This window comes from Nomia melanderi, chromosome 2 (assembly GCF_051020985.1).
Source record: "Nomia melanderi isolate GNS246 chromosome 2, iyNomMela1, whole genome shotgun sequence".
NCBI classification, from domain to species: domain Eukaryota; kingdom Metazoa; phylum Arthropoda; class Insecta; order Hymenoptera; family Halictidae; genus Nomia; species Nomia melanderi.
This window is the reverse complement of record NC_135000.1, coordinates 9,659,825-9,686,876: the sequence shown is the minus strand read 5'-3', so window position 1 is coordinate 9,686,876 and position 27,052 is coordinate 9,659,825. Positions and strand designations below refer to the sequence as shown.

The window sequence follows — 27,052 nt, the reverse complement described above, 5'->3', positions numbered from 1 at the left end:
CTACGATTGATAATGTTGGCGGTTGCCGGTGATCGGTATGAATTAATATTAATATTGCGGTGTCACGATACTTTAATAATGTATCGGTTATTAATGTCAGCGAGTATTACCGATTGATGTTACTGGTAATATCGTGGTATTGTAATATTGCGATATCACAATATCACACTGTCGCAATGATACAATAGCCAACACTAACGATTACTCATGACTAGCATCATCACCGGTGCTATATTAATAATGGTGAATCAATCAAAAGATATTTCACAAAAGCTTCTTTCCTCGAGAACTCGGGAACAGTTCGACTCGGACCACTATTATCCCGAGCCACTCAGTTAATGACACCGAAGGCGCTGCTGAACAAATGACACGGAGGGATCGAGATATACACAGTATACGTAATACGTGCTACACTGTTAAAAATTCATGGCGTAGCCCGGCTGGATTAATGATTCCGAACAGTGCGGTGTTCGCGTGCGAGGATCGCGTTATCGTTCGGATCGCTTTAATCGCGCCGCCTCGTGTGCGCGCGTTATCGCGTTCGATTCGAATCTTTGCTCGCCCTGAATCTAACAAATTGTCGAGCGAACCTTCCCAATCGAAATTGAGAAGGATTCATTGGGAATTTGTTCGTTGAAACGTTCGAATAGATGTTCGTCCTTCGGAGCCATCGAATGAACGTCGGCGAGATGCCTTGAATGAAAAATTAGAAGCTTTGATGCTCGTCTTTCGAAACGTTCGAGTAGATATTAATGGAATATCGAAGGAGAAATTCTAAGGGAAGCCTCGAGAGTCTGTTTCTTGGAAGTATTAAATATCGAACGGAATACAAGCGAATAGAAACGATTTGAATTTCTTGTTCGTTCGATATGATCTCCAGAGATCTCGGGCCAGCGTTCGCCGAACGATCGCGCGATCGGTCGCAACGATGAAATATCGACAAGACTGTCCCGGTAATTTTCGGTGCCGTTTTTTACAGTGTAACGGAAGTAAGTAGGTAAGTAAGTAAGTAAGTAAGTAAGTAAGAAAGTAAGTAAGTAAGTACGTATGATCGAATGTAGATATTGTAGGGTAACGTGTGCATATTAAGAAATGAGAAGCAACAAAGCATGCAGAAGCGAGACAGAATATCTGTATACGGAACGAAAATAACAGCAGCAGCAGCAATAACAACAACAACAACAGCAACAACAAGAATAACAACAATCATGCTCGAGCGAACGAACCAGAAGAGAAGCTTGATCAACACCGAAAAAAAGCGTCGACAAGCCAGGAAGTTATAAAAAGTGTTCACCGTTGATGCGACGAGTCGAACGATTAATCGGTGTGAAAAGTTCTCAACAGCAACAACAGTAACAACAACAACAACAACAACAACAATAACAAGAGCAACAAGAACATCAAGAACAACATTAAACGACGATAATCGATAGAAATAAATAATCTCATATTCCTGAGAAAGTGTGATATGCAACTGCAAGCGAAATCAAAAGTGCAACGACCAATTGCAACCAGAACAACCGACGCGGCGCTGCAACGAAGCGATCTCCGTCTAAGCTTGTCACAGTCTCGTCGAATCGAAGGGATTCTCCGATAGGAACCTTCGAACGATCTCTTCGTTCGATTAAATGTTACTCGATTAATATTCCCGAATTAGTATTCGTTCCTTGTTACGCGATTAATTAATTTCAATCGATTAAATCCAACAGGATTGGATGAATTTCATTTCGGTTAAATCCGATGATCCGGTTAATGTTAATTAACTCGTATCAACAACTCGAGAAACGTATATTTTTTTCTTCCATTCGGCGATCTGTGACCCATTTCCCCCGCGATTTCTAAAGGTCCGCCGGTCTTCGTGTCGCGTGACGAGGAATGCTAATGCTTCAATGTACGCTCTCTTTGTAAATACCGCTTGTAATTTATTGTTTGCACGGAGAATAATTAACGTTGTTCCTGGGAGGAGGTTCGATTGAACAAACCTCCCAGTGAATTCTCGGAACAGGCTTCGTTTGATCGATGATCAACGGACAGTGGTTCTTTATGGAGATCAACGGGTTTCGGCATCTAATTGCGTGCACTGTTGCACTGTTGCACTGTTGCACTGTTGCAATTCTTGCTTTACACTATTATCAACCTATAATATATATATATAGCATATGCCCATGCTATATATATATAACGAATATATATATAGTTACGTTATTAAACGTCTTCAACGGAAATATCTCGACTTTCTTGTATTCCACGTATTCCTTGGAACGCTCGAAGAGCAGTCTAACTAACGATCAACGAAAGGAATTAGGTTCCCGTTTTCATATTTCTCCCGTCGGAACAGTTTTGCCGCGGTTCAAGGGTGAAAGAGAAGTCGGCTGTTTTAAACGTTTCATTGTCGTCGGGGACAAACGGTTACTTCGGTACGAATTCCCGGTGAAAGCGGCGGAAAGATAATGAATAACTCGGCCGGCGTCTGCGAGTCGAAAGCGCCGCCATTTTTTTTTCCCCTCCGCTCGCGGTTTCATTCAACATTAATTAGCGTTCCGTTGAAAGGGGTCTCTCTCCCCGGCGTTTATTTCGAAAATCCGTGGAAATTCCCCCGGAACAATTAATTATCTTCGACTCGGCCGCGATTATCGGCCGAGTTAATCGCTTCCACGCTGGAAACCATTAACGCCCGGAAGGTTTCGCGTCTGAAATGCGAATAACAACTCCCGTTCCGGTTCCCGTGCGAGTTTCTAATGGAAATCATTGTTTTTCTTCTCGCGCGATACCGCGTTTGTATTTTGTATCGTGCAGGAGCGACCGTAAGAATTCTAATAGAAGTTGTAACAGCGGCAATTATAGTATTACAAGTGTAACAGCGAACAGAAATAACGATAAATGCAAGGTTGAGCTTTTATCAGGGAAATTCCGCTCGAGGCTGTCATTTGGAAGTAATTGTTCGTCGTTTTCGAGTTTAATGGGAGGTTCGTGTGAATTTTTGTCGCGAGTATACACAAGATGGCATCGTGCACTTTCTCCCTGAGACATTATCGACCTTGCGGACGCGTAACGAGCTACTCTGCGCTTGAAACATAAATACGGAGCATCTAACAGGCCTCTGTTGCACATGTTGCACTTGTGCATTCAGATTCAACGTGAAACGGAGGCCTGAAACTCAATTTCCAATACGCGTCGAAGGGTTATCTAGTGGACAGCTGTTAATGAATCTTTCAAAGGTTGATTATCTTCCGATAAAGACCGATTTAATCAGCTTTTCGGAGCGATGCGTGTCGAGTGGTCTCATAGATTGCAAATTTAACAGATTGTGATCTCAATGTTGAACGTTCCTGTTATAATTGAACGTTTCCATTTGCTAACGGAAACTTCTGTTACCATTGAAATTCGTTATTGCTACCGAAAACGTCGATTACCATTGAACAATTCTATAAATCAAAATTCCTATTAGCACCGAACAATTCTACTGCAACGAAAAATTTCTATCGCTAGTAAAACCTGCTGTCGTAATCAAAAATGTCCATTGCAACTGAATATTTTCATTCCCATTCAAACGTCGATCAACAGATTCTCACGAATCAATTCATAATCTCCACGAAACAGTTCAACTGCCAGCAAGCAAGCGTCCACGTCGAACGAGCGAAAAGTTTCACGAGCAAAGCGACGATTCCGCGGAAGACCAGTAGAAATCGAGAGGCGAATGGCGACGGAAGCGCGGGAGACGTTGAACGTAAGAAAAGCAACGGCGGAAAGCGTGCCTTAACGTTTCGCACGGTTTGTCGAGCCTTTCAGCGAGGAACAGCCCGTGAAATTCAAATATCCCGTGATTTATTCGGTAAGGCGACGAGTTTCGGCTGGCGAGAAATATTTCTGGCGACCCCTGTTGCGTCGCCGTCGATAAATTCGCGCGGAATTCGACGGTAGGAAAACAAACGTGGGTTTGCTAGTCAATTTTCTCATCTACAGCTTCCTCCCGGCCTAATCAAACACGTCCCGCCCCGTTCGAGTGACTCACCCTGTACACACAACCGGACGTTAAGTGATAGGACACCCGGTTGTTGGGAGAAACCGCAAACAACGCTGGAGACGCGAGTTTGCGGAAGCAATCGCGTTCGATTGCTTCACTTTCACGGGGCTCGCTGATTCTATGTGGGTTGCTGTGCAAACACGCGAACTTCCATTTCAATGTGTACAATAAACATGGAATTGGAAATGTTTTTTATACCGTACGGCGGGAAATCTTCGATTTTTCCTTTCTACGTTTACACGTTCCTACTTCTCGCTCGCCTGCGTTCAAGAAGATTTCCTTCTAACGTGTTCGCATTCGCTCACGGTGAACCGACCAGCCGAAACTTGGATGAAACGCAAACTAAACTCGATCCATAACACGAATCTCTGTCACTAGAACCACCGAGTAATTAGACTCGCTCGGAATTCCTACGAATTACAACGGTAATTTTACAATTATGACACTCTATACAATTTCGTGTCGTACTTTATAGTAATTCTAAAATAAACGTGATTCGCGGGGCAGTTCCAGTGTTGGTCGTTGAAAGAGAGGGTGCACGGTGTACAGGCAACGTCCTCGGTGAAGGGTTGAACCCGTGCAGCGTCAGGTTGCGGTTGGGCTGCGCGACCGTCCGTTGCAGCGAACCTGGCACTCTCCTCTTAGTGGTCAGATCCAAAGGCGCACACCTGATTGGCCGAGGCGCTGACGCCCGCCAATCGGGTCGCGCGTGGAGCCGTTCCCGAGCTCGCGATTGGATCTCTCGGAGCGACTGTCGACGCCCCGTCTCGCCCCGTCGCACGACGAGTGCCAGGTTCCCAGCAACTGACAGTAAAAGCGAAGAGACATTAGGGAAAAAAAAGAATTCGAATGAGCCGTGGCCTCCTCCTACCTCGATACGGCGACATGCCAATAGGAGCGAGTTTCATGGTACTCTTTTTCTCTCTCTCGCTCGCCGACACACGCACGCACACGCTCTTTCTCTCTCTTTCTTCCTTTCTGTTCATACATACGTTACCTTCAGGTCTCAAGAAATCATAAAAGCGGATGGTTTACCGATGGGTCTCGGACGTTTGCAAACGTGAACAATACGGAATAAAGTAGACTCGATGGTGCACCAGGGTTGCTCGGGAAATCCAAAATGGACGACGAAACTCTCGACGGATTCGCGAACCATTAGCGGATTCGAGTAATTTATAAAATATGCGGCTTAACGTATCAACGGGTTTCGCGAAATTTCACGGATCTTCGGGTTTGCAAGTTTCACAGAAGCTGACAGATTTTATTTCACGAATCTCGCGCCGAGTTGCAAACAGTCGGAACAGTTCGTTGCTGTTTGCTACTTACCCGCCGCTCGAATCGTTATTCGATCGTTACAATGAATTATCGGGGAAAGATTGAAGTTACGCGTTTATATCAGAAAATTACTTAAGTCACGCTGTATACAATGGACGAGTCAACGAGCAGTTTGCTTCGTTCCAAGCGAATCGGTTCTTTTCCATTTTCACGCGGATTTATCGAACAGCCCTCGTGCAATCATGATACTTAGCGTATGTGGATGCGTGTGCGAACGTTAAAACAAGTTACAGTGGGATCTCGGTATAACGGAGATACATCCAATGTACAGACAAATATTTCATTCCTCGAACAACTGTCCGATGAGACAAAGAAAATAAAGAAAAAGAGATCCACGTTGAAAATCTATTAACCGAATGAGACACGCAATTAAAGAAACCTGAGATCAACAACGAATTCATTGACGACAGCTCCATAACTTAAGCTACCGCGATTAGAATAAACGGATTGATTCATAGAGCAAATTAATGATTATTCTTTCAGAACCGAGACTCCACTGCACATTGTTCACATAACGTATATATTAATGTACACTATCATATAACAGTAGAAGGATTAAGAAAAGCCCTCGAGAAGATACGTGAGAAAAAAGTGTATATTACTTTCCATTTTCATATATATATTTTTTTCTCTGTCCATATTTCTTTTTTCCTATGTCTGTATATTCCATCGATACATATATATTGACATACACATCGATACATCAATATACATATATACGTACGAGAATTCCGTCGGACGTATTTGTTTTCTTTTGCAATGTTTTCTCTTTGTTTTTAGGTACCTGAAACACCGTCACAATAGCCCAGAGTAACGAGTCAAAGTTTTTTCTATCACACTCGACGTCAGAGCTGCCTTTCATCGTTTCACAGAATTTGCAACCAAACAGGTTCATCCCGAGAATACTACAACACAACGAAACGTGCAATGTACTTCCTTATCCGTAAATATATAGAATAGATAGATAGATAGGTGTAGATATAGATAAAATAGGTAGATAGACAGGTGAACGAGAGACAGATAGCCGAGGGTCGAAGGTTAGGCGCACAGCAGAACACGCGCGTGGGAAAGGAGGGTTGTCCTCGCGAGGGGCGCGACACGATTTTTCAGAGACACCTGTGTTAATTCAACGCTTACCAAATTAACCTCGCGCGATTTATGCTCGTCAATGCTCTCGCGACTGAAACGGACTATTTCCAACTCTTCGTCTATCGAGGGTTCTTTGATCCGTTCGAAAGCAGTTTTCCCCGATCGGACGCGTTCTTTTCGATTGTCGATCGAAATCACTTCGCGGCGAGTCTACAGATTAATACGTGTCCCTTGCATTCTCCGGGATCGTTATTCCAGCCTTTCCATTCTCGTGACTGGCAAAGCGTTAACAAACGTTGGAACAATCGAGCGTAGAGTTGACGCACAGTCGGCGAATCGAAGAATCCGGTGGCGCGCGATGGGAATGACATTTCCGTGGTCGAAAATCAATTCCTCGGAATTCTCGGGAAAAACCGGATACAATCTCTGGAAGAACCCCAGTGTAAGAGTAAAATCTAACGATCCTTGATTATCGTCATTAACCCTTCGCGAGATTTCCTTCTCTTTGGAATTACCGAAGAATCATTGCTCGTAGAGTTACGAAAGAATTATTCCGTTTTTCCTTTACGAAACTGCCAAAGACCTGTTTCCTCTGGAATCGCGAACGTTATTCTCTGTTTTCATCGCGGAACCGCCAGAGAGCTGAGAGAACGACATTCCGTTGCTACTAAAAGAATCAGCTGCTCCCCGTTTATCGAACCGCGACGGAGTTTCGACCACTAAACCCGCGATCTTGGCCGCTGCGCGTACGTACGTGCCTCTGCCGCCGTTTTGAATAAAACAGTCCCGCGGTATCGATTCCATTCCGGGCGAAACGGTTTCGCGTAATCGAGTTCCGTTCCCCGGTCAATATGACTTTCTCTCGCGCGGTGCATATCGAAGCGAGAACTTCGTTGCCGAAACTCCTCCCCGCGCGGATACCGATTTTCCCTCGTCGCCCTCGAATTCGAGCGCTTTCGTTTCCGCGTCCGGCCTTTCGGACGAGAAGAATCAGCGAGACTATCGAGACGACCGATGACCCTGTACTCCGGTTTTCTGAACTGATCTCCCTCGAAGTGTTCGTTTCCGTGAGAACGATCAATGGAAGAAGCAGAATTTCTAATTAGCGTTTCCATCCCCTGCGCATGAGCATCTGAACTCGAATGTGTTCGGTTGTCTCGCGAGCGATCGTGGTCGTGTTTCATTTCGGACAGTCGGCGATAGCGATAGCGATGATAATAACTCGAGCAACGAGAAATTCGATCGCGTTGCTCGCAGGACGACCGATTGGTCGCTAACAGTGTTAAGCAGAGATTCGCTGACGATCGACGATCGCTTCGATCGAATGCGGTTAACCACTGCAATTTGAATCGTTAACCGGTCGAACTACGTACAGTCGTTTCAATATTGTTACTTTTGTGTTACCGTTCTCGGTGGGATCGATTCGATTACGTTTTCCTCTGGTCGATCACGAAGTAATCTGATTCGTCTGACGATTAGTCGTTAACACTAGGACTACCGAGCATTTAATACGATTAACATGTAATCCCTATAAAAATTGTAATAATCGATCATTATCAATTTCTTCAGACGTTCGTTATAGTGTTCAAGTGAAACTATTTACTTTCAAGGTCATTTCGAATGTTCAATGCTTTTAAGATGTCTATAATTACGAAATAAAAACGTTGAAACCAGTCATTTTGACTGTTACGTAGTTCTGGTGTTAAAGGATCTGATCGATTCGGTGAGTTCTCGAGATCGACTGTGATCGACCAGGTGATTTACACAAGAGAACGTAGCCAAGTTAAACGAGAATTTCCAGTAATCAATGCCGAACACTGGCTGACCAAGCCGAAGGAAAAAAACGGGAAAGAACCGAGAAACGAAACTGATCGAAATGAGAGAACGGTCTCCCGTGGCGTCTGGCGGTGACCCCGGTATAGCGAGAGGCCTGGCGCGCAGCATGGTCAAGAGAACCGAGGGCTGTGTAGGGTACATAACCGTTCATCATTCGCAAGCTGACTAAATATCGAGACGAGGCCACACCGAGGCGCACGCACTTTGTAGGCACTTCGAACGAACAAAATGAAAATACCAGAAAACCAAAGGAGAAAACGACCGGTGACAGTATAATAAATCACCGCCGCCTGTTCCCATGGAATTCACCGACGGATTCGAGCGTCCCGAAACAGCGCGAGTCCACTTTCCGACGTTACCTTCGTTAATTATCAAACTGTTCTATCAGACGTATTCGATTCGCGTGCATCAAACGAAATTTCACCTGATAGATTCTCGTTTCGTGGATCGCCTCGATAAGTATTCGAATTTCTTCGATCGTTCGATATATTTTCAATGATTGAGAATTAAAGGAAAGATCGATCGACTCGCGCTGTTTCGGAATTCAGCTTCGAACGTTCGACGTTCCACGTTCTAAGAAGCTTCCTCCGGTAATCGTCGGTTTCGTGGAGAATTCTATGCGCAGGGGCGAGAATCGATTTAACACGTCGATCTCTGTAGTCGTTGATCCGATGGGAACAGTCGTTTAATACACCGTCACCAGAAGAAAGAACAGAAGATAAGTAGAGGTAGAAACGGAAGTAAAGGAAACAGTACACAGCTAGAAGATAGTAGAACGGAAGAAGACTGGTAGCGACAGCGACAGAAGAGACGAGTATACACGTAATAAATCGACAGGTAAATAGGTACAGGTTGTATATGCATATACGTATATACATACGTAATATATATATATATATATATATATATAGACATATATATACACATACAGCCGTGACGCTTCGTCGCTAGATAAAGAAGCAATCATGCAAACACGTGAGAAGAGACAATCCTCCTGTATATACGTATACGTATACATATATATGTATATATACCATATACTCGAATTTCTCGGACAAAAAGAAAAGATAAAAAAAAAGAGAACAGACCAGAGGAGTATCATATATATGTATATAAAGAGCAAAAGGTGGTGTTCGCTAAAGAACAAACGAGAAACGTAAGAACGGTCAAAAGTAATGAACACGTTCGATGCCTCAAGCCATGAGAAAGGGCCAACAAGACATCCCTCGTAGACACGTGCCAGCAAAACACCCATATATGTGTATATATATATACATATATATACATCGGCCATTACCATTGAACAACGTCAGAGAACGCTGCCGATGAACACGCTCATAACTCGAATACCAAATGAACGAACAAATCGCAGAATGACAAGAAAAAAAGAAACAAACAAATATGAGAAACAATAGGTATACAAGGTCCGACAGCGCGGCCGTGCGCGGTGGTCGGTCCGAACCGATACGACCGATCGGTGGGCCCAGTGTCGCCGGATTGGGACTTGACGAATTCACCCTTTTACGAATCGAGTACTTCTACGTGTTAATTAGTCGATAAGAAATCAGAAACTTTATCGCAGACCGGTGTAGATGTTTACTTAAAAGTAGTTGGCAGTTCGTTAACCCTTTGAACTCTGTAGGCTCCAATATTGCACCAGTTGTAATATTAAATATTTTAATCAGTCTTAAAGAAGCTACCCTAAAATTATTCGATTTTCACATCCAAATTTTCTAAGAAGGAAAATAAAAGATCGGAGATATGTTACAGCATTTCTCATTTTCGCTAGGAACACTATAAAAATTAGTTGCAGTTGCTGATAGGTTACAAGACAACCTGGAGTGCTAAGGGTTAAAGTACGCGTCGCGTGATTGATAGATTCAAAGTGAACGGCAGAGGTGTTAAACGTTTCCTGTCGTTAGACGAGAACTATGAGTAAACACGAATCACGAGTGAGATTCCCCGTATCCGGCAGGACTGGTCTCGGCGTTCCGGTTTGAACGGGCCACCCGGTGCGCGGCTGGCTGCCGCGACTCGGTCGCCGATGCGAAAAGAAAACGACAGCGACGATGCATAACCACGCGTCATACGATCCAAATACCGTGAGACAAGATGGCGAAGCGCATAAACAAGAGAAAAAAGAACAGGGAGTATATCGAGGCGGAATAGACGTGGTCGCCTGGCGATGACGATGCGCGGCTCGATGGGGTTCGGGGAGCGATGATCGCGCGACTGAGGCTCGGTTGCACGGGGAACCCGTTTCCCGGTTACAGATGCTGGGGCCGGAAGGTCCTCGACGAGGATCGATCGTTCTCGTCAGAGCTCGATCGCTCGGGAGAATCCGAGGGCCGAACCTTTTAGCTACCGACTTCTATTCGACTGCGGTCGATGAATGCACTGTCACCTGTGGCTAGCAGAATATTCCATTATTTCATTCACTTGGGGTAGATGGTGGTTTGTATACCGGCAGAGAGAAGATTGAGAGAGGACGATGTAGGCGGAAGCTACTGTATGTCATAGTGTACAGTAGTATAATGACCTGTAGCTAAAGGCAGCTTCTATAGTCGCTTGGACACTCTCCGAGAACGATTCTACAAGAGGACAGATGATTAGGGAAGAGTTTACAGGCTGTAGGATAGTAGTAGTGGTAGTAGCCACAGTATAATGACCGACAGAGTAGCTGAAAAGTTGAAGAATCGAGGACGAGAACGTCGATCGACGGAGGAACCCGAACTCCCGGAGCTGCGTCGGCGATCATGCGAGATGCACGTTAGAGGCTGATGGGATTGGTGGTGCTGGTTGACCGTCCGACACCCGACAGCTGGCCCGCGACGCCGGTTTGGGAACGGGCCCACGACTCGGTACCTGGTGAACGACGCGAGCAGGAAACCGCGGCGATCCCTGGCTCCCGGATCGATCGGTAACCGGCGGGTAGCGGATCGCGAGAATTCGGAGAGGCGACGGTTGCTCCCGATCACCGGACGGGAACGGGCTGGGCCACTTACCTGAATATAAAGATGAATAGTACTAAAAGGGAAAAGAATACGGCAACGTTATCCATGGTGCGCAGCATCACGAACAGCTGGCGGCGCAGGTTCGGCAGGAACCGCACCAGCTTCAGGATCCTCAGCAGCCGGAACGTCCGCAACACGCTCAGCCCGGAGCTGCCGCTTCTCTCCTCGACGAACGCCTGGCAGATCTCTACGACACTGATCGGTAAAACTTTGTAGTCGCTTGGACACTCTTAGGGGATGCTTCCTACGAGAGGATCGACGATCATGGCTAAACACAGCTGTCAACTGATCGTTGAACCTCTGTAGTCGCTCGGACACTCGTAGAGGATGACGCTCTACAAGAGGACTGACGATCACAGAGCCAAACAATTGTACAGACACGAGGCCTGGACGCTTCACGGACGTACCTAAGCACGACGACAACCCCGTCGAAGACGTTGAATCCGTTGCTGATGTAGCCGAACGGGCCCTCCGCTATTATCTTGAGTAACATTTCCACGGCGAAAACGGCCGAAAACACAATATTGCTTATTTCAACCACTACGGTTAATTGCTCTGGCTGTCGACCGACGAACAGAAAAAGAACACCACGTTCGGTGCGTGCGTTTCGAAACGTAGCGTGTCGTCTACTCCATCTACCGTGTAAATGAGTAACGTTCGTGGGCCGAGTCACCGGAAGCAGAAGGTAGCAGCGGATTCTATTCTCTAGTTAAGACGCGCCAGCCAGCCAAGCCGAGTCGCAGGGGCGACGAGCATCGACGCGACAGTGTCCGGAACCCCGAGGCAACGGAGTAACCATCGGCAGTCGCCCTGGCGATTTCTCAGCTTGCAGACAGCGCGGCGACGCGTCCGACGTCGAGAACAGTCGTCCATTCCCGATTCCGGCGATACAAGCACGGGCGTTCCACTTTCGCTGACTCAGCCCGTCTACTAATTCCAGGCGCCCCGTGACTCGTGGCACAATCGAGAGAATTTCCGTTGAGGAAGCAATTTTCCCTGGCGAATCGAATTTTCGCACGACGAGGAAAGCGATGGCAAGGCTGTCGGGGACTCTGGCTCTACTTGGCTCCTTTGAGGGACGCGAGAGCCTCGATTCTGCCAACAATCACGGGACACCGGGTACATATCGTGTTTCGTCTGCGGGAAGGGGCACACTGACCTGATTATGGTACTCTATGCCCATGCTCAGTGTATTGATCAAAATTGCCACTAAAATACCCTGTTGAAAGTATTTGTGCTCGACCAGCTTCTTGATCGACCGCCTTATGCACCGTACCACGCACACGCAGCAGCCGCCGCAAGTTCTCAGGAGCCTTCTCGCCCGCGACGATCTCGGCCATTTGTCGGCCTCGTCCGGCCATTGGTCGCCGGTGGCCTGCAGCTCGCAGCAACAGGAGCAATTATCGATGTCCGATGTCAGCCACTGCGCGCGATCCTCCAGCGTAATATGTCGATCCCTTATGCCTGCGGGGAATATCGTGCGCGTTCAGTGGCGCTCGAAAGTTCATTGTTATCTCGTTCTTTCGAGTATCCTCTCGTGCACGATGTGTTCTTTAGTTTTTAAAGGCTCTTTCACGAAACGCGGATCACGTTTGCTGAAACTATTTCGATGGTAATTCGTATGGAAATTGAGGAACGACGTTGTCGCGGTATTCCATGGGGCGATGCATCGTGCAAAGTTTGATATTAACACTTTGCCGGCCGTTCATTTCTCGCATCTCGCAACGCAAGTTCTACTACTCGCCAACGGTGGTATTTACGCAATTGTTCGCAACATAGTCAGTCGCAATATAATTATTATTAACGAAGGCATTAAGAAAATAAGTCACGCGAGCGTGACAGCGGCTGGCAATGTGTTAAGTATCGAAACATCAAAATACTAAATTAACGTGAAACATTCGAGTTCGGAAGTTTGCCGCGAACGGTTAAGCTTCGAGTGATGCATCAATATCCGTGGCACGTTCAAGTACAACAGCTTCGTCTCTTAATTTGCCTAGTCCCAAAGAAACAGTGGATATATCTAGCGCAAACTCGGCCGACGCAAGGGGTCGAAACGATTACAATCGATCAGGTGATCACCGACGAGCTTAGACCTAGAACGAGGCTACCGCCTCCTGGCAAGTTGGCGTACCTTTGGTGAGCGAGTTCAGGAAGGAGTCCAGTGCCAGCTGGCCCGTGGGCAACGCGGCGCTCAGCGCACCGCCCAGCGCCAGTAACTCTTGACAGGTCATCGCCTCGCTTCTACTTAGTTCCGCCTGCAACTGCGGCGACACGTGCACATGATATATATCATCGCAAATGCAACGGGCACGTTTCATGGAAACCGCTATAGCGGCCCGTGAATTAGGAGACACGGCGCGGACAGGGCATCACGTGTCCCAACAGGTGTTCGTCATCCAATGTAAATTCGGTATACAATCAAATGAATCATTGAGAACCTAGAAACCTCCCATTGGACCCATTTCAATATTTACATTTGTTCTCTCTTTGATCGTCAAAGTTAACCAGCTACTGTCAATGTATTCCACTAACGAATGAAATAGAACAGAATGATAATATAAACGACAATAATGGTAATAATCGAATATAAACCTGTGTAGTTAATTCATAAACGTTCCGACTAATGTCCAACCGTCTCCAGTTTCTTTTGCAATAGAAAAACCACTCGAAAAACGTACGGGAACACGGATCGGCATACGAAACGCGAGTGCCGTGCACGCGAGGGATGACGGTGGGGGGAATGACCTTGGGCAAACGATTGATCCCGGCGCGCACCGTAGTCAGTGGAGTGTACCTGTATGGGGTCAGCCAGCGGACTCGACCAAACGTTCCCGTCGCCTGTCTGCGTCATTTTCTCGCTGGAGCACACGTTACGCTCGCCGGGGGACACCGTCGAGCTCGGCTGCAGCGCGTTCCCTACGTTGTTGTTGCTGCCGTGCAACAGCACCACGTCATTGAACATCACGCTGCTTCGCCGTCGGTAATGCATACACGGTGGACTGAGCAGCGCGTTGTTCGTCTGGAACAGCACCACCCGAAAAACGAACCGTCAGAGCGTGTTACAGCGTTTGACATTTTGTACAGTTACAATGTACAATATGAAATTCTCCGTGGAACTTCGTCGGAATAGAATAAGAGAATTGAAATCGAATAATCAGCGTGGAGTGAAATGGAAAGCTTTGAAAATACGTAGCTTCGTCTTTGGGAAACATTGACATTCGTTGAACAGTCTATTCACAGTGAGAATATCTGTCGAGTGTACAGAGTTTAAGTATCCACTCCGTACACTCGACTCATATCTTGAACACTAGAAGCAGTGAGATTAGCGATTCCGAGTGTTCCCATAGAAACTCCAGGAGCGTCATTCACTTTCCATGTTACTAAATCAATTTCTATATCCATTCCTTGAAGAAGCACCTTCCCAACAATTTTCAAGCAACTTTGGGAACGTGTCTCGTTTCACGGTATTCAGTGGTTCTATCGTTAAACATGAAAACGTTCCATCTGGACACCTGTATGCTAGCTTCGGTGGCATTCGACAGGATGTTATCGCTGCTGTTGCAGGACACAGACGACGTCCGATGGATGCCCAAACGATTGCACACGTTCGACGAGATATCGGCTTCAGAAACCTCAGGGCTGGCGCGTGGAGCAATTGCCAGATTCCCGTTGCTGCCTCCGTTGCTGGCGACAGCGTTCCCGAGGATCGCTGGCTGCGTCGGTGGGCTGTTGCCAGTGAAATCTGTCAACGAGCCACCGCCACTGCCTATTCCCTGCTGCTGCTGCTGCTGCTGATGCTCCGCGTACTCTAACGCTGCTAGCAACCGAGGACACCTTCCGTGATGGAATCTTCTGTCTGCAATGTCGAACAAATGATTTTTAAAGGTTCTCAGCAGTGTTTCGCGGAGTAGTTGTCGTCATCCTAGGAGCCTGGTGTTTATCGGTCTACCGCGAAATCGGAGAAGACTTTTCTGCTGGAGTTACAGCTTTGACGGGGGATTCAATGCGCCATCTTTCGCCAGAAGGCAAATGCAACTGTTGGAAAGGATTCAACAGAGAGATCAGCTGCTTCGTCGAGTATTTGCGGATAAACTTCGACCCCTTGAACTATGATATTATCCTGGACCCGTAATAGGGATGCTAAAATGTCTCCGATTAATCTTCAATCTGTTCAAGCTGAAATGTTTCAGATTAATCCGCAGTTCTTTCAAATTAATCTTCGGATTTGAAGACGTTCGGTTCTTCTGAATGTAAACGAAATGTCTGGTGAGTCGGGTGCCATCAACAGATACAATAAATCATCTAGTCGGAACAAGATAAATGAAACAACTGGAAAATAACTGCTCGCTTACCTCCGGGCAATCTATTCGACGCGGAGCCGGCCGGGGTTCCCCGAAACGGATGTCCTTGCTGTTGCTGTTCCTTCAGTAAATTCTGCTCCCGTTTCTGCTGTCTTTTGTACAAATACAGTCGGTACCTCTTCATCAGCCTCCTCTTGCCCCTGCGCCACAGGTGCGCGATGTACCTGGGGACCACGAGGTTCCAGTTCGCAAAAGATCAACAGCTCTAAAATATTTCTAACGATCCTCCGTTCTCTGATCTCGCTTTTCATTCGAACAATCGACCCTTCGAGGCCTTTCCGAGACATTCGAAACCTCCGAAGGAAGCTAAATTGCACATTGGATTCTTAAAAGCTACAATAAGAAGAAACCTCGCAGGATTTTTTGCTGGATGCACGCATAAAATCTTTACTACGGCCAATATCGTCCTGGAACGGTTAAACAGTTCGCTCTGATTAAAGGAAATCCCGACGTTGATAGTTTGACCCGAATTTCCCGAGATTCTCGTGCGCCGAGGACCATTTTAAAAATATACCCCGACCCGGTTCCAGGAGGATTCCTTAAACTTCTCGTCGCCCGCTGGTTCGGTCGCCAAAAATGCTTCGACCGAACAAGGTAAACACATAAATCGCGATCGTGCCAGCGGGACGCGTAGATACACACGTGAATCGCGCGCGCGTTCGTTGCCAGGAGAGCATAAAAATAAGCCGGGGGGAATCGATATCTTACTAAAATTATGCCGTTCCATTGACGGGGAATCGCGCAATTTTTAGATATCTTCGCTTCTATCTTTTCGCCTGTGCACACCGCGTTTACCACGGTCGCCGTTGCGACACCAATTTCCCCTGCGTGCACCGTGCTCAACCGTTTCCGCTCGGGTTCCTCGATTAACGTTCCATTCGACGCGCGTCGGACGGTCGTCGAGTCGCTGGAGCATTCAGAATGCTCTTCTAATGTTCTCGCTTTTGTGCAACGTTGACGAGACGATTCGATGAGAAGTTCCGCGTAACGTCGAAATTCGGCGGTACAGTCGAGTCACAACGTTACACGCGAGATCGCATTAACTTCGACGTTTCCATGGGATTATCGCTGTTTTCTGTAATGCTGACGCGACACGGTATATCACTGAATACTTGAGTTCGCCAGCGTCTTCGATCACCTCGTCAGCAACGATCCTAACGGCGCAGTTCGCGGTACGCGTCGGAAGTTGTCGGGAATTCCGAAAATAATCTCATTGCCGAATGGTGCTTGAAATCCATATAAATAACGAGAAACCATGCTCCGCGACTACCGAATTAACCCCTTGCCTCGTAACGACGTGTCAGAGTCACGATGATTCTGAACAGAAGCAAACAATCGTAAAGATCGCTCGATTCTGGTTAATTCTCTTCTGGTTTCGAGAAGAATGCCTATTCGGAATATTAATGAGAGAACAGTTGTATCGATGAAGAAAACAGACGGCGAGGGGTTAAACGAAAATATTCTCGGCACGCACGATTTCGCGCGGAAGCCTTGAAGCGATTCGTTGGGAAAAATTGAGGAAGGAATTCTCCCGCGTTACTCACTTAACGATTTCCGCGTAACACGTGGTCGGCTCGGATGTGTTCGTCGAGGACGCGAGGGTGGATGTAGAATGGAACCGAGCCCGCTCCAATCGCATTCTTTCCATCTCCCTCTTCTTCGTTTCCGAGAACTGCGTCGCTATCACGACCAAGCACAGATTAATCATGAAGAACGAGCCGATCTGCGAATCAAATATCGAGAACGTTCAATGCGAGCGAGCAAACGAGTGATCCTAAAAATTAGACGAATAAAAAGGAGAAGCGCATTTCTCTGTTTATTATACTTGAATTTATTATACTTGGTCTATCAAGTATCGAATTCAAGTTTATTTAAACGTTGTATCTCTATAGTTTGTACAACTAGTCGCATGGCAGTTACAGCGTCAAGTATTCGAACGTACCACGATCAAAAGGACGAAATAAATCCAATCCCAGAACGAATGAGCGTCTTGCACGTAGTACATTATGTCCGTCCATCCCTCGAGACTAATTACCTACAACAATGATTATTATATAGAAAAAGTTGTGTTATTTCAATAGAAGAAACGTCATTATCTCGATAAGAGAAACCGACCGGTTTCAATCGCGAGAACCGAACTGTTCCACCGAATTCTCTCAATCTTCGGGAACATTCTATTTATTATCCGCGATCTACGCTCGGCGAAAAAACGGAGGAAAAAGGGGAAAAATACCGATAACAAAGTGGCACGCTCGACAAGTCGAAAAACAGATTTTTGGCAAAACGCTCGGGAAAGTTGGGAGAGCCATCCGAAAATTTGGCTGGCGCGGAACGTTCGATCGGCGAACGCGACGGGGAGAAGTAGGACAACACTCACAAGAAATATTGCGACCCAGGCGAGACCGATATTATCGAACGATATCGTTCCCTGGAAAGGATTGTTACCCTGACCCTTGCACTCCGTGTAATAGTAATTCCAATTAACGCAGGTCTCGTTGCTGATGAACGTTGCGTTATTGTTCGGCAACGCGGTGTTGTTGCAGATCACGTTTCCTAAAAACCGAGGACACAGCTAGAGCATTTTCCGCGATATCGAGAGACGACGCGCAGTGCGGCTTCTACGGCGCCGTTTTCTCAACGGAACTCGAAAACTCGAGAAGTATCGAGAAGCATAGAGTGGATTCGAACTTTCATGATAGCTCGGCAACTGGGGAACCTGTGGATTTTCTGATTTCCCTGGGATTTCTCTGTTGCGAATCGACACCATCGGGAATATTATTATTATTCTCACTATCGCAATTACTATGGACAAAAAAAGCATTACTATCACTTTTTCAGACAAACGTTTCTCCTCGAGAGTCGACTTTTATCGATGCGAAACTGAAATATGATAAATTATTGTACGGAATATAATAAACATTCATTCGCGATAATACCTCATAAATAACCCAGTTGCCAAGCCAACATGTCAACGTCAACCCGTTGCCATATGATTTCTTTCTCGACTAAGCTGAACTTATTAATTTTGAAAAGTCGAGGAATATTTCATTCGTTACGTGTTAATTGCGAAGAGGAAATATTCGAAGTAATCTTTACACGTCAAAATATCAAAATATCAAGGTAATAAAATATTCTAATATAAAATATTCAAATAGTCTTTCATTCGAAACATTTCTCGTGGTCACAGGGCAAGGGGTTAAACAGCAGAAGCAGAGCCAGAAACAGAAGCAGAAGCAAAAGTAAAAGCAAGAGAGAAACGGGGGAAAATGTACATTCCATTGTCAAAGAAACGCAAGTCGCACTCACCGAACTTGAGCGGCGGCAAGTTACTGCAAGAGTGCATTCCGTTGTCGTCGGGCCGCGAGCAAATGTAGTCCTGACCCTGATACTCGAAGTACTTCTCGAGATCGCTGGAAACACCAATGGGCCACGATTAATATCGCTTTGAAAAAAATATCGAACACCGCGTTCGACGTCCGCCTTTCGCCCATATACATATATACAATAGGTATATATCTATATGCGTATCGTTCCTTACAATTAAGTGGTTGTATATATATATGTATTCATGTATATGCTTTATGCACGGATGCACCGGTCTCATGCTACGTTTTATGCGTACACCGTGTATATATGCTGCCGTGTGTGTATCATACGCTATCCCCGCGACCTATGACACGGACGTATACAACGCGAGCCGCGTGAATCGTGACGATCCAGTGCAGACAGGCGCGACCGTAGAAATTGCATCGATTGGTACACCCTCTCGAAAGCCACAGAGCAATTATTCTCTAATTTTCTTATATAATCTATAATTCGATTAATTTACACATTCTATCTACACAGGTTCCAACGTTCTAACGTCTGTTCCGTTACAGTACAATTCTCATCAAATTCGCAGCATCATTTTAGAAGAAAATTCTCGGTAAATTACGAGAAGCATACCGTAACGCTATTACGCGCTCGAAACGAGCGATAAAATGTCGACTCTCCGACTCGCGTTGTTCGACGGGTTAAAGGGTGAAATTATCGAAAATCCAGGCCGTCGCGTGGAATAATAAAATTTCGCTTTCGAACAGCGCGATGCAATTTCGCCGGGCGATATCGGGAAACCGAGGGTTCCGTGTGCAACGCGCGCGGCTCTCGCTTTGTAGAGCGTCCCGTGACCCGGCTGCACCGAATGAAAATGCCGAATAAAATTTGCTCGTTTCACCGGCCCCGTCCTCGAAAAGATGAATTCCTCGACGACCCTTCCCGCACACACATGCATTCGTGCTTGCAACGAGTGGCCAACTAACGAACAGACCCAGCCCCGGCCGTCTTCCATCGAAAGGCCAACGCGCGAATACAATTTTGGTTTTTTTTTTCGAAAGCGGGCCGACGCACGAGCGAATCCTCGTTCGAGGCTTTTCATCGGTTCCGGAACAGCCTGGAACGTACGGTGCGTCCCGTTTAACTGCGTTTACACCATTATTTCTGTACTTTTCTTTCTTATCGACAAACTGGTGAGAACGTTTCGAATGAATATTATATATGGCTGCTGTGAAGAGTTCACATTCAAGAGATTCGAACGTGATCCTCGCAGAACTCCACAGTGTCAAGGTCAACGCAATGTCAGTATAAAATAAACACAAGGTGAACGCGTACGATGTTCATTCGAAACCGGTTCGTTCTCGCTTATAACGAGAGATTATACAATAATAATTCGCGATCGCATTCAAGTGGGACATACCGTAAACTCGAGATATATGAGTACAGTGGAGCAGAATGACGTGCGTCGACTCCGAAATTCCGATATTCGATGATGCATCCGCGTCATGCAGAAAAAAACACGAGGCGACCGTTCCCGTTCGCGATCGAGAACCTGAACGAGCAGTGCTAATTGTGCACGACACTCGGTCCCTGTGTTTGCGTGGATATCTAAGTTTCAACTCGCAATCAACTACGATACATATCCCGGTGTGTGTGCTCGGCTAACAATCTCTCGCAAGTGGCTCAAAGAATGCAGCATTCGAATCGTTGCTTGCGGCCGTCCCGGGGTGAGCGAAAGCCGCTCGATTCTATCCGGTATTTACAGTGTTCGAAACGCCATGGAATATTTACAACAACTATTCTATCTTATCGTTCTATCTCGCACTAGTCTCGGAATGCTCGAGGAAATTGTACTTCGCTGTGGGATGGATCCAGAACGCGATGGCCTAGTTGAAAGAGAAAACTGTCGCATTATAAATATCGTTGGTGTTTAACAAACAAAAAAAATATATATATACAGTATATGTATACGGAGCGTAATTAAATATGCAAGATAGCAAGCAACATGACAACCATATTAACCGTTATCGTTATTATTTTAATCAATCTCCACCTCTTATTATCCTCGTCATTATTCGAATCCTACAGCAACATTCGGATATTCAAATGTTCAAACACTCCTGACGATAATCTGTGAACGTCCAACGTCGAGCGCGTAGGCGAAGTTTCGAATAGAAAAAACAGAATCGAAAGAATGGACCGTCGAGCTAACGAGCGGCCGACACGAGAGCTGCGAGTGACGCGAGTGCCGCGAGAGTCAGACGCTTCGCCGGGTCGCGTCTGACTCGATGCACTCCTCTTCTCCTTCGCGCGGTCGGCGCGCCTGTACGTATACTTCGCGCGCAACCGAGGCGTGTGAAGTGAACAACAGCCCTCCGAAGCGGCAGACTTCCGTAACACTTGTACCCTGCGCTCCTCTCTCTCTCGCGCGCGCAGCAGTGGCCTTGTTTGAGATCCCAGCCACCGCACGATCACAATGAAGCCGCGTGTCTCTCCCGCCTGCTGTACCTTTAATACGCGTCCTATCAACTTCACGGTAGAACTACCAATTAGAATGACTTGCTCGGAATTTTCGAGGAGAATCGGAGCGACTTGCCTCCTCGGAACGCGAATGTTTCGCCCCGGAACACCGGCGTTCCTTCGTTAACGGTCCGCCGATCGATTTCCCTTCGGTTCCGCGTATTTTCTTCGCCGGTTGTTTGCTGTACGCGGCGCGACATCGTGTTCGAGGTTCTCGCGAAAACAGACGAGAGAAAAAAAAGCGAACGACGAGGAGAAGCGGCGAGCGAGGAAACCGCCGACGCAAGAAAGTAAACGGTCTTCTTCGAGAGGTTGCCTCTTATCTGCTCGCTATTCATCCCCATCGCGCGCCGCGGCGCGCCGCGTGCCGAACAATGTCAGTTCGGCGTGACAAAAACACTTAATAGCGAGATGCGCCCGATACCGCCGCGTATTTCTACGCGCTTGTCACCGCGAGCCGGCGTTGTCTAGTAATTAGATCGCGGGTCCTTACGCGAATTCCAGTTGTTCGCCGCGCAATTCGATCGGCGGATTTCCCGGATAACCGAGCGATCTGTATTCAGCGTCCGAACCAATACGACCGCGGGAACATTTCAATTTTTCGTCGCACGCCGCCGGGATATCGAGGTGAAATTCTATTCCGGGTGCCCCTCGTCTAACTCCTAGCCACGCTTCTTCCTGGCAGATTTTTTCAGGCTTCCGCGAAAACTTGATTATAATCGCTGTAAAACAGAGGAGTGAACGTTTAGATAGAATTATCGCGTATTATAAACACCGCGAGTCTAACTTAGGAACCGAAGGATTCGATGGAAATATTTGTAAATATTTGTCAAGCTTTTAAAGAGGATTCTTTCGTGTTATAAACACCGCGAGTCTAACCTAGGAAGCGAAGGATTCGACAGAGATGTTTTCAAAGTTTCCTACAAAATCATATTTCAGTTTCTATGAGTCTACCATAAGATGTACGCCTGAAGAGATAGTTTTCCATACGACGAGCTTACAAGGGAACAGCGGTTCTCGCGTTGAATTTCATTTCGAAAGGGGATTCTCGAAGAATTTTCGTACAGTTCGACGACACTTCCGGCGAAGGAACGTAAGTGAAATGCCTGCGTGACCCACATAGTCGACGGAACAGCGCGGCGCGGCCGTATCCGAACCTTTTGTATCGGAGTTTCTAATAGACACCGGGAATCCGCCGGAATATTCGCGCATGCACAGAGAATATCCGGCGAAAAGGCCGCCACATAAACAACGATTCCCTCTGGGTATGCGCAAATATTCCACTGGATCCTCGTTCTTTATTAGAAAATCCGATACAAAGGATTTTGATACGCCTATGCGGACCCCGGCGCGCCGCTCGTATCGGCGCGGCCGACGCAACGCGTCGGCTGCCTCGTTTCTCAACAAGAAACTTCCCTCGTAATTGCTTGGTCGCCGATCAAAGGAAAAATTCGATCACCTAAATACTCTGCGTCGTGCCCTTCATTTCCGAAATGGTCAAGATGAAAAATTAGGTATTCACGTAAGTTAATCAATTCTCATTTCTCCAAGGTTGATATCAATTCGAATCGCTAGAAACTTAAAATGCATGGCTCCGCTCTGAAAAGCAACGCCCTTTGCACTCGATATAGAGAAATCGTGGAATGGGAAATTCAATTTAACATTTATATCGAAGCTATGCGGAACGTCTGTTGAAACAGAATTCTCTCTTGGTTTACTCGAGATTATCTTTTACATTGATCGCAGGGAATACCATTGATCAGGAAATAATGAAAATTCATAATAAAGAAACAGATTACACGTTAAAGATAATAAGAGACGAATGTGTTTGTAATAAGAAATATTGTCGAGTGCAAACGGTTAATAGAGACCTGCCAACTATAATTCACTTTTCTCCCGACTTTGTTCCTGACTTCGAGAGCCCCGAGATTCCATAAAAGGAGAATTCGCTCCAGAAGTTAGCGATAATTCCGTCTTTCTCGTGTCTCCCGGAAATATAAGGGAATTCTGTGGCGGAGTGTCGGCGAGTGCCCAGAATTCGCCGGCGGCGAGGGGTTTCTGTTCCTCATTGATTTTTGACGGTGACTGTAGGCGCCCCTGTTCAGCGGAGCCGCGAATGACACGAGTGATCGGCGGATTGCCTGCTTTCGGAGCGGCCTGACCCGAATTTCCGCGTTTCTCCGGGATATTTTAATGGTTCGCCGTGCGGGAACGGTTATTGTAAATAGTCGGGATGACGATCGAGCCGCTCGTTAGCCGAATCGGTCCGGTTTCCGAATTGTTCCCGGATTTCGAGACACTCGGCCGACTGTTGTCTCTTTAACACTTCGAATTCTTTCAGACACAACGAAAATATCGCCGCGATAAATAGTGTCAAACGAAATTAACACTTTGCGGACGAATGTCGACGCTTCGCCGAGATCGGACTTTCATGTTCGTAATACTAAGTTGCAGACAAATGATCGAATTACTCGAACGGCAAGCGATCGGTAAACGGTTTCCTTATTCTCTATTAATTAACCATTCGATGCGTGACTCGACAGGATCTGCAAAAGGTTTTGTATACTTCGAACAATCTCCGTTCGCGAAGGGTTAAACAAACCGAGACGATAATAAAGATGAACGCAACGGTAAAGTAAAATATATTCCGCATCGTTCCCTCCCTCGATTCGACGGTTAGGCAGGAATTTCGAAAATCGATGCACACCGCTGCACTTCGCCCCGCGTTCCCCGCGATTCGGCTCGTTCCCGGGGAAGCCTACGCGAAAGTTCCGAAGAACAGCGGTAAAGATAAAGATCGGGGAACCCGAACTTCGAGCGTCTGGGAACCGTAACTTCCCACCGAATCCACGAAACGGGAACATCCGGGCTCCGTTCGGCGGAAGTGCGCGTCTCGGCTCGTAAAAAGAGATAAGGAGCAACCCTTCCGCGATTCGTCGAGGTTCTAATCCTCTCGAATCGGGGATCCCGAGCTTCTACACGTTTTCGCTAGTTTGCCCTTCGAAATTTCGACAACTCCGAGCACCGGTACAGCAGACTCGAGCTTTTAGAGTCTAAAGTTCGGGGATGGCTCGGAAACTAGATCCAGCATCGCGGAACGATCGGCCAGTTGTTATCGTCGTCGCATTCGCGACGCTGACTTATTCGTATAACGAAAGCTGAGAAGAATTACTGGGAGCACAATGCGAACGATAACGTAACGAACGAATTAACGTATCTGAATGGACACCTAGTCAGCCGTGAAGGTTATAGACGCTGACCGCTATTTTACAAGCAGCGATGGGCTCCGACGGCTACATTCCATCTATTATACAGGGAGCAGTCCAACATTCTGTATCCGAGTTGACTCGTGAACCACTTATCACGCAAAAAAATTATTTATAGAGCCTGCTGTACTTGAATCGCGCTTAACGGCTGTAAGGTTGAACATAGAGACGGCCAGCATCGAGTGGACAGAACGAGGCGCACGTGGGAAACGCGGGACGTTGTAACGCGCCGCGAAACCGAAAGAACGTAACGTCGGCGCAGAAGTCGATAAACGGTCGAGAATAGCCGGCCACGTAAACCGGAATAGACACCGCGCTAGCAACGCGCCTAGCGTCGCTTAATTAGCGGCTTCGCCGCACTAGGACGTGCCGAAGGAGGCCCGTTTTTTCAGGATCGATGATCCGGTTGAGAACCCCTGTCGATTCTCTAACGAGTAACGATTCACCGGCGGTCCTTCGTTTTATGGAACGTTGATTGGGATCGGACGAACAGAGAAAGAATAGTTGGAAGACACGAATTGTATCGGTTATTCTACTGTCTAGGCTCGACTTGGTTAAACGTAGGGCGAACGTGTACTTTAGATATTCGGATAATAACGAAGAATTTGGAAACTACAAGATATTCGACGATATACTTCGTCTCGTTCGGTATCGCTGACATCTTCAGTCAAGAACACGTTAGATTAGTAGCATCACTAGGCTGCACTTGGCTACTCGCAGAGAATATCATAGAATATCAGGATACGAATCAGCAATTTCGCGAACTCGAGATATCCAACATCATCGCGACTATCCATCATTGCATCCTACCTTCGTCGCACTCACTTTCATCGACGCTGAGTGACAATTTGAGAAGACATCACCGCTGACGAAGCTGCCGAACCTAGCGCAAGACGATTCAGCGAAAGGTTTTCAATGCTAATTTGCCGCTGATCGATAACCTATTAAGAATCGCTGGCAATTAATCTATAAACGAAACACCCAGCGAGAGAAACTCCATCTTTCTCGGCCACGCGTAACAGTCCTCGAACTTTCCGTCTCCGTGTTACACCCGAGCAGCAGCAGCAAGTGTTCTGGCTGTTTATCGGCGAGAACTCTAATCGAATCGAGAAGCGAGGGAGCGGCGCGGAACTCGACGGTAGGAACTCCGGATCTTTTCAAATAAACTCGGTTCTCGCACGGCGCGGCGAGCGTTTGCTATTGTTCGCCGGTTGAATGACCAGCACGAATAGAGGACGACCGGCTGAACAAAGCCGCCGGTGAAATAAATGGGATTTCGAACACGCCGCGGAGAGGCTGGCAACAAGCTAGGACATTTTCATTAACACTTCGGCCGCCTTGTCGCGCGAATTCGGAATCGCGATCTTTCCCTGTCGATTTCACCTTTCGAATCCTTGTTTCGCGATTGTCCGAACCGTGAAGAAGCTTCGCGGGTTATGGGAAACTTGAATCGCTCGATAGTCCTCGGCGGAGGATCGAAAAATCTGTGTCGGACTCCATAAATTCGGGCGCGAACCCGTGAAACGACGTGATAGAGATTGCGGCGCTGATAACGGGAACGGAGACAGACAAACGAGATCGGTCCGTAGATCTAGAGGGGAGCAGAGCGTGTGCACGAAGACGTTGAAGGCGGCGATATCGAGACACGTCGAGAATAGGGAGCATCGATTCGTGAGAACAGCCGAACGAAATGAAACTTTGGCACGGTATAAATATCGATCAAGGTAAAAATACCGGTAGTTTACCACTGATAGTTTTCAACGTTCGAGTAAATTTCATTGAAAACAGGCAGTCCGAGTGTAGCAGTAAATGCTACATACATGGGATGCAGTCGCACTCGCACATGATTAACATGAAAATATTTCTACGGAGAAAGAAGGTTAAACGCGCGGAAAATTTCGACAATGGTAGGGTCAAGTCTGCCAGTTCGCCGAGTTCGTTATAGTCGGTGACTATACGCGAACTAACTTTCATACGCCTTTTATAAATATATCTCCCAAGATAATTCGATTCGAATCTATCCTCTTAACTTCGGGCGTCGATTGAAAGTAGAGTGCAAGCGTTGCTCGATATTTCCTATGAAAGTTTCAACTTTCGACTACATATTTACGAGTGGGAAGCATACTTGAATATTAATTGTGATAAACGGGTCGGTATCCCGAATGCTCTGTTGCAAAGGAATAATCAAAGAGGACATTGAAATATTCGTTGAAAAAGTATATAGATTCCAGCCACGTTGTTCCGTTGTTCAAAGAAAGGTGAAAATAACGATTCGTCGAAGGTTCGCGAGCGGAG

At 46.7% G+C, this 27,052-nt stretch overlaps 1 protein-coding gene across 3 annotated transcripts in view; it reads right to left on the bottom strand.

The window, feature by feature from the left end:
* Nucleotides 1–27,052, bottom strand: part of Ca-alpha1T (Ca[2+]-channel protein alpha[[1]] subunit T) — an 80,057-nt gene that overhangs the window by 25,425 nt on the left and 27,580 nt on the right. The window contains exons 7-18 of one of the 3 annotated variants that reach the window (XM_076365284.1): nucleotides 18,966–19,069; nucleotides 18,037–18,212; nucleotides 17,602–17,694; nucleotides 17,204–17,382; nucleotides 15,651–15,823; nucleotides 14,811–15,154; nucleotides 14,093–14,317; nucleotides 13,430–13,559; nucleotides 12,458–12,762; nucleotides 11,706–11,857; nucleotides 11,290–11,493; nucleotides 6,144–6,264 (exon numbers count right to left, since the gene is read on the bottom strand). In XM_076365284.1, the coding sequence (XP_076221399.1) occupies nucleotides 6,144–6,264; nucleotides 11,290–11,493; nucleotides 11,706–11,857; nucleotides 12,458–12,762; nucleotides 13,430–13,559; nucleotides 14,093–14,317; nucleotides 14,811–15,154; nucleotides 15,651–15,823; nucleotides 17,204–17,382; nucleotides 17,602–17,694; nucleotides 18,037–18,212; nucleotides 18,966–19,069 (2,206 nt within the window). Of the gene's footprint in view, nucleotides 1–6,083; nucleotides 6,265–11,289; nucleotides 11,494–11,705; nucleotides 11,858–12,457; nucleotides 12,763–13,429; nucleotides 13,560–14,092; nucleotides 14,318–14,810; nucleotides 15,155–15,650; nucleotides 15,824–17,203; nucleotides 17,383–17,601; nucleotides 17,695–18,036; nucleotides 18,213–18,965; nucleotides 19,070–27,052 lie in introns of all 3 variants that reach the window. The other 2 variants (XM_076365283.1, XM_076365286.1) reach the window with 2 other exon arrangements.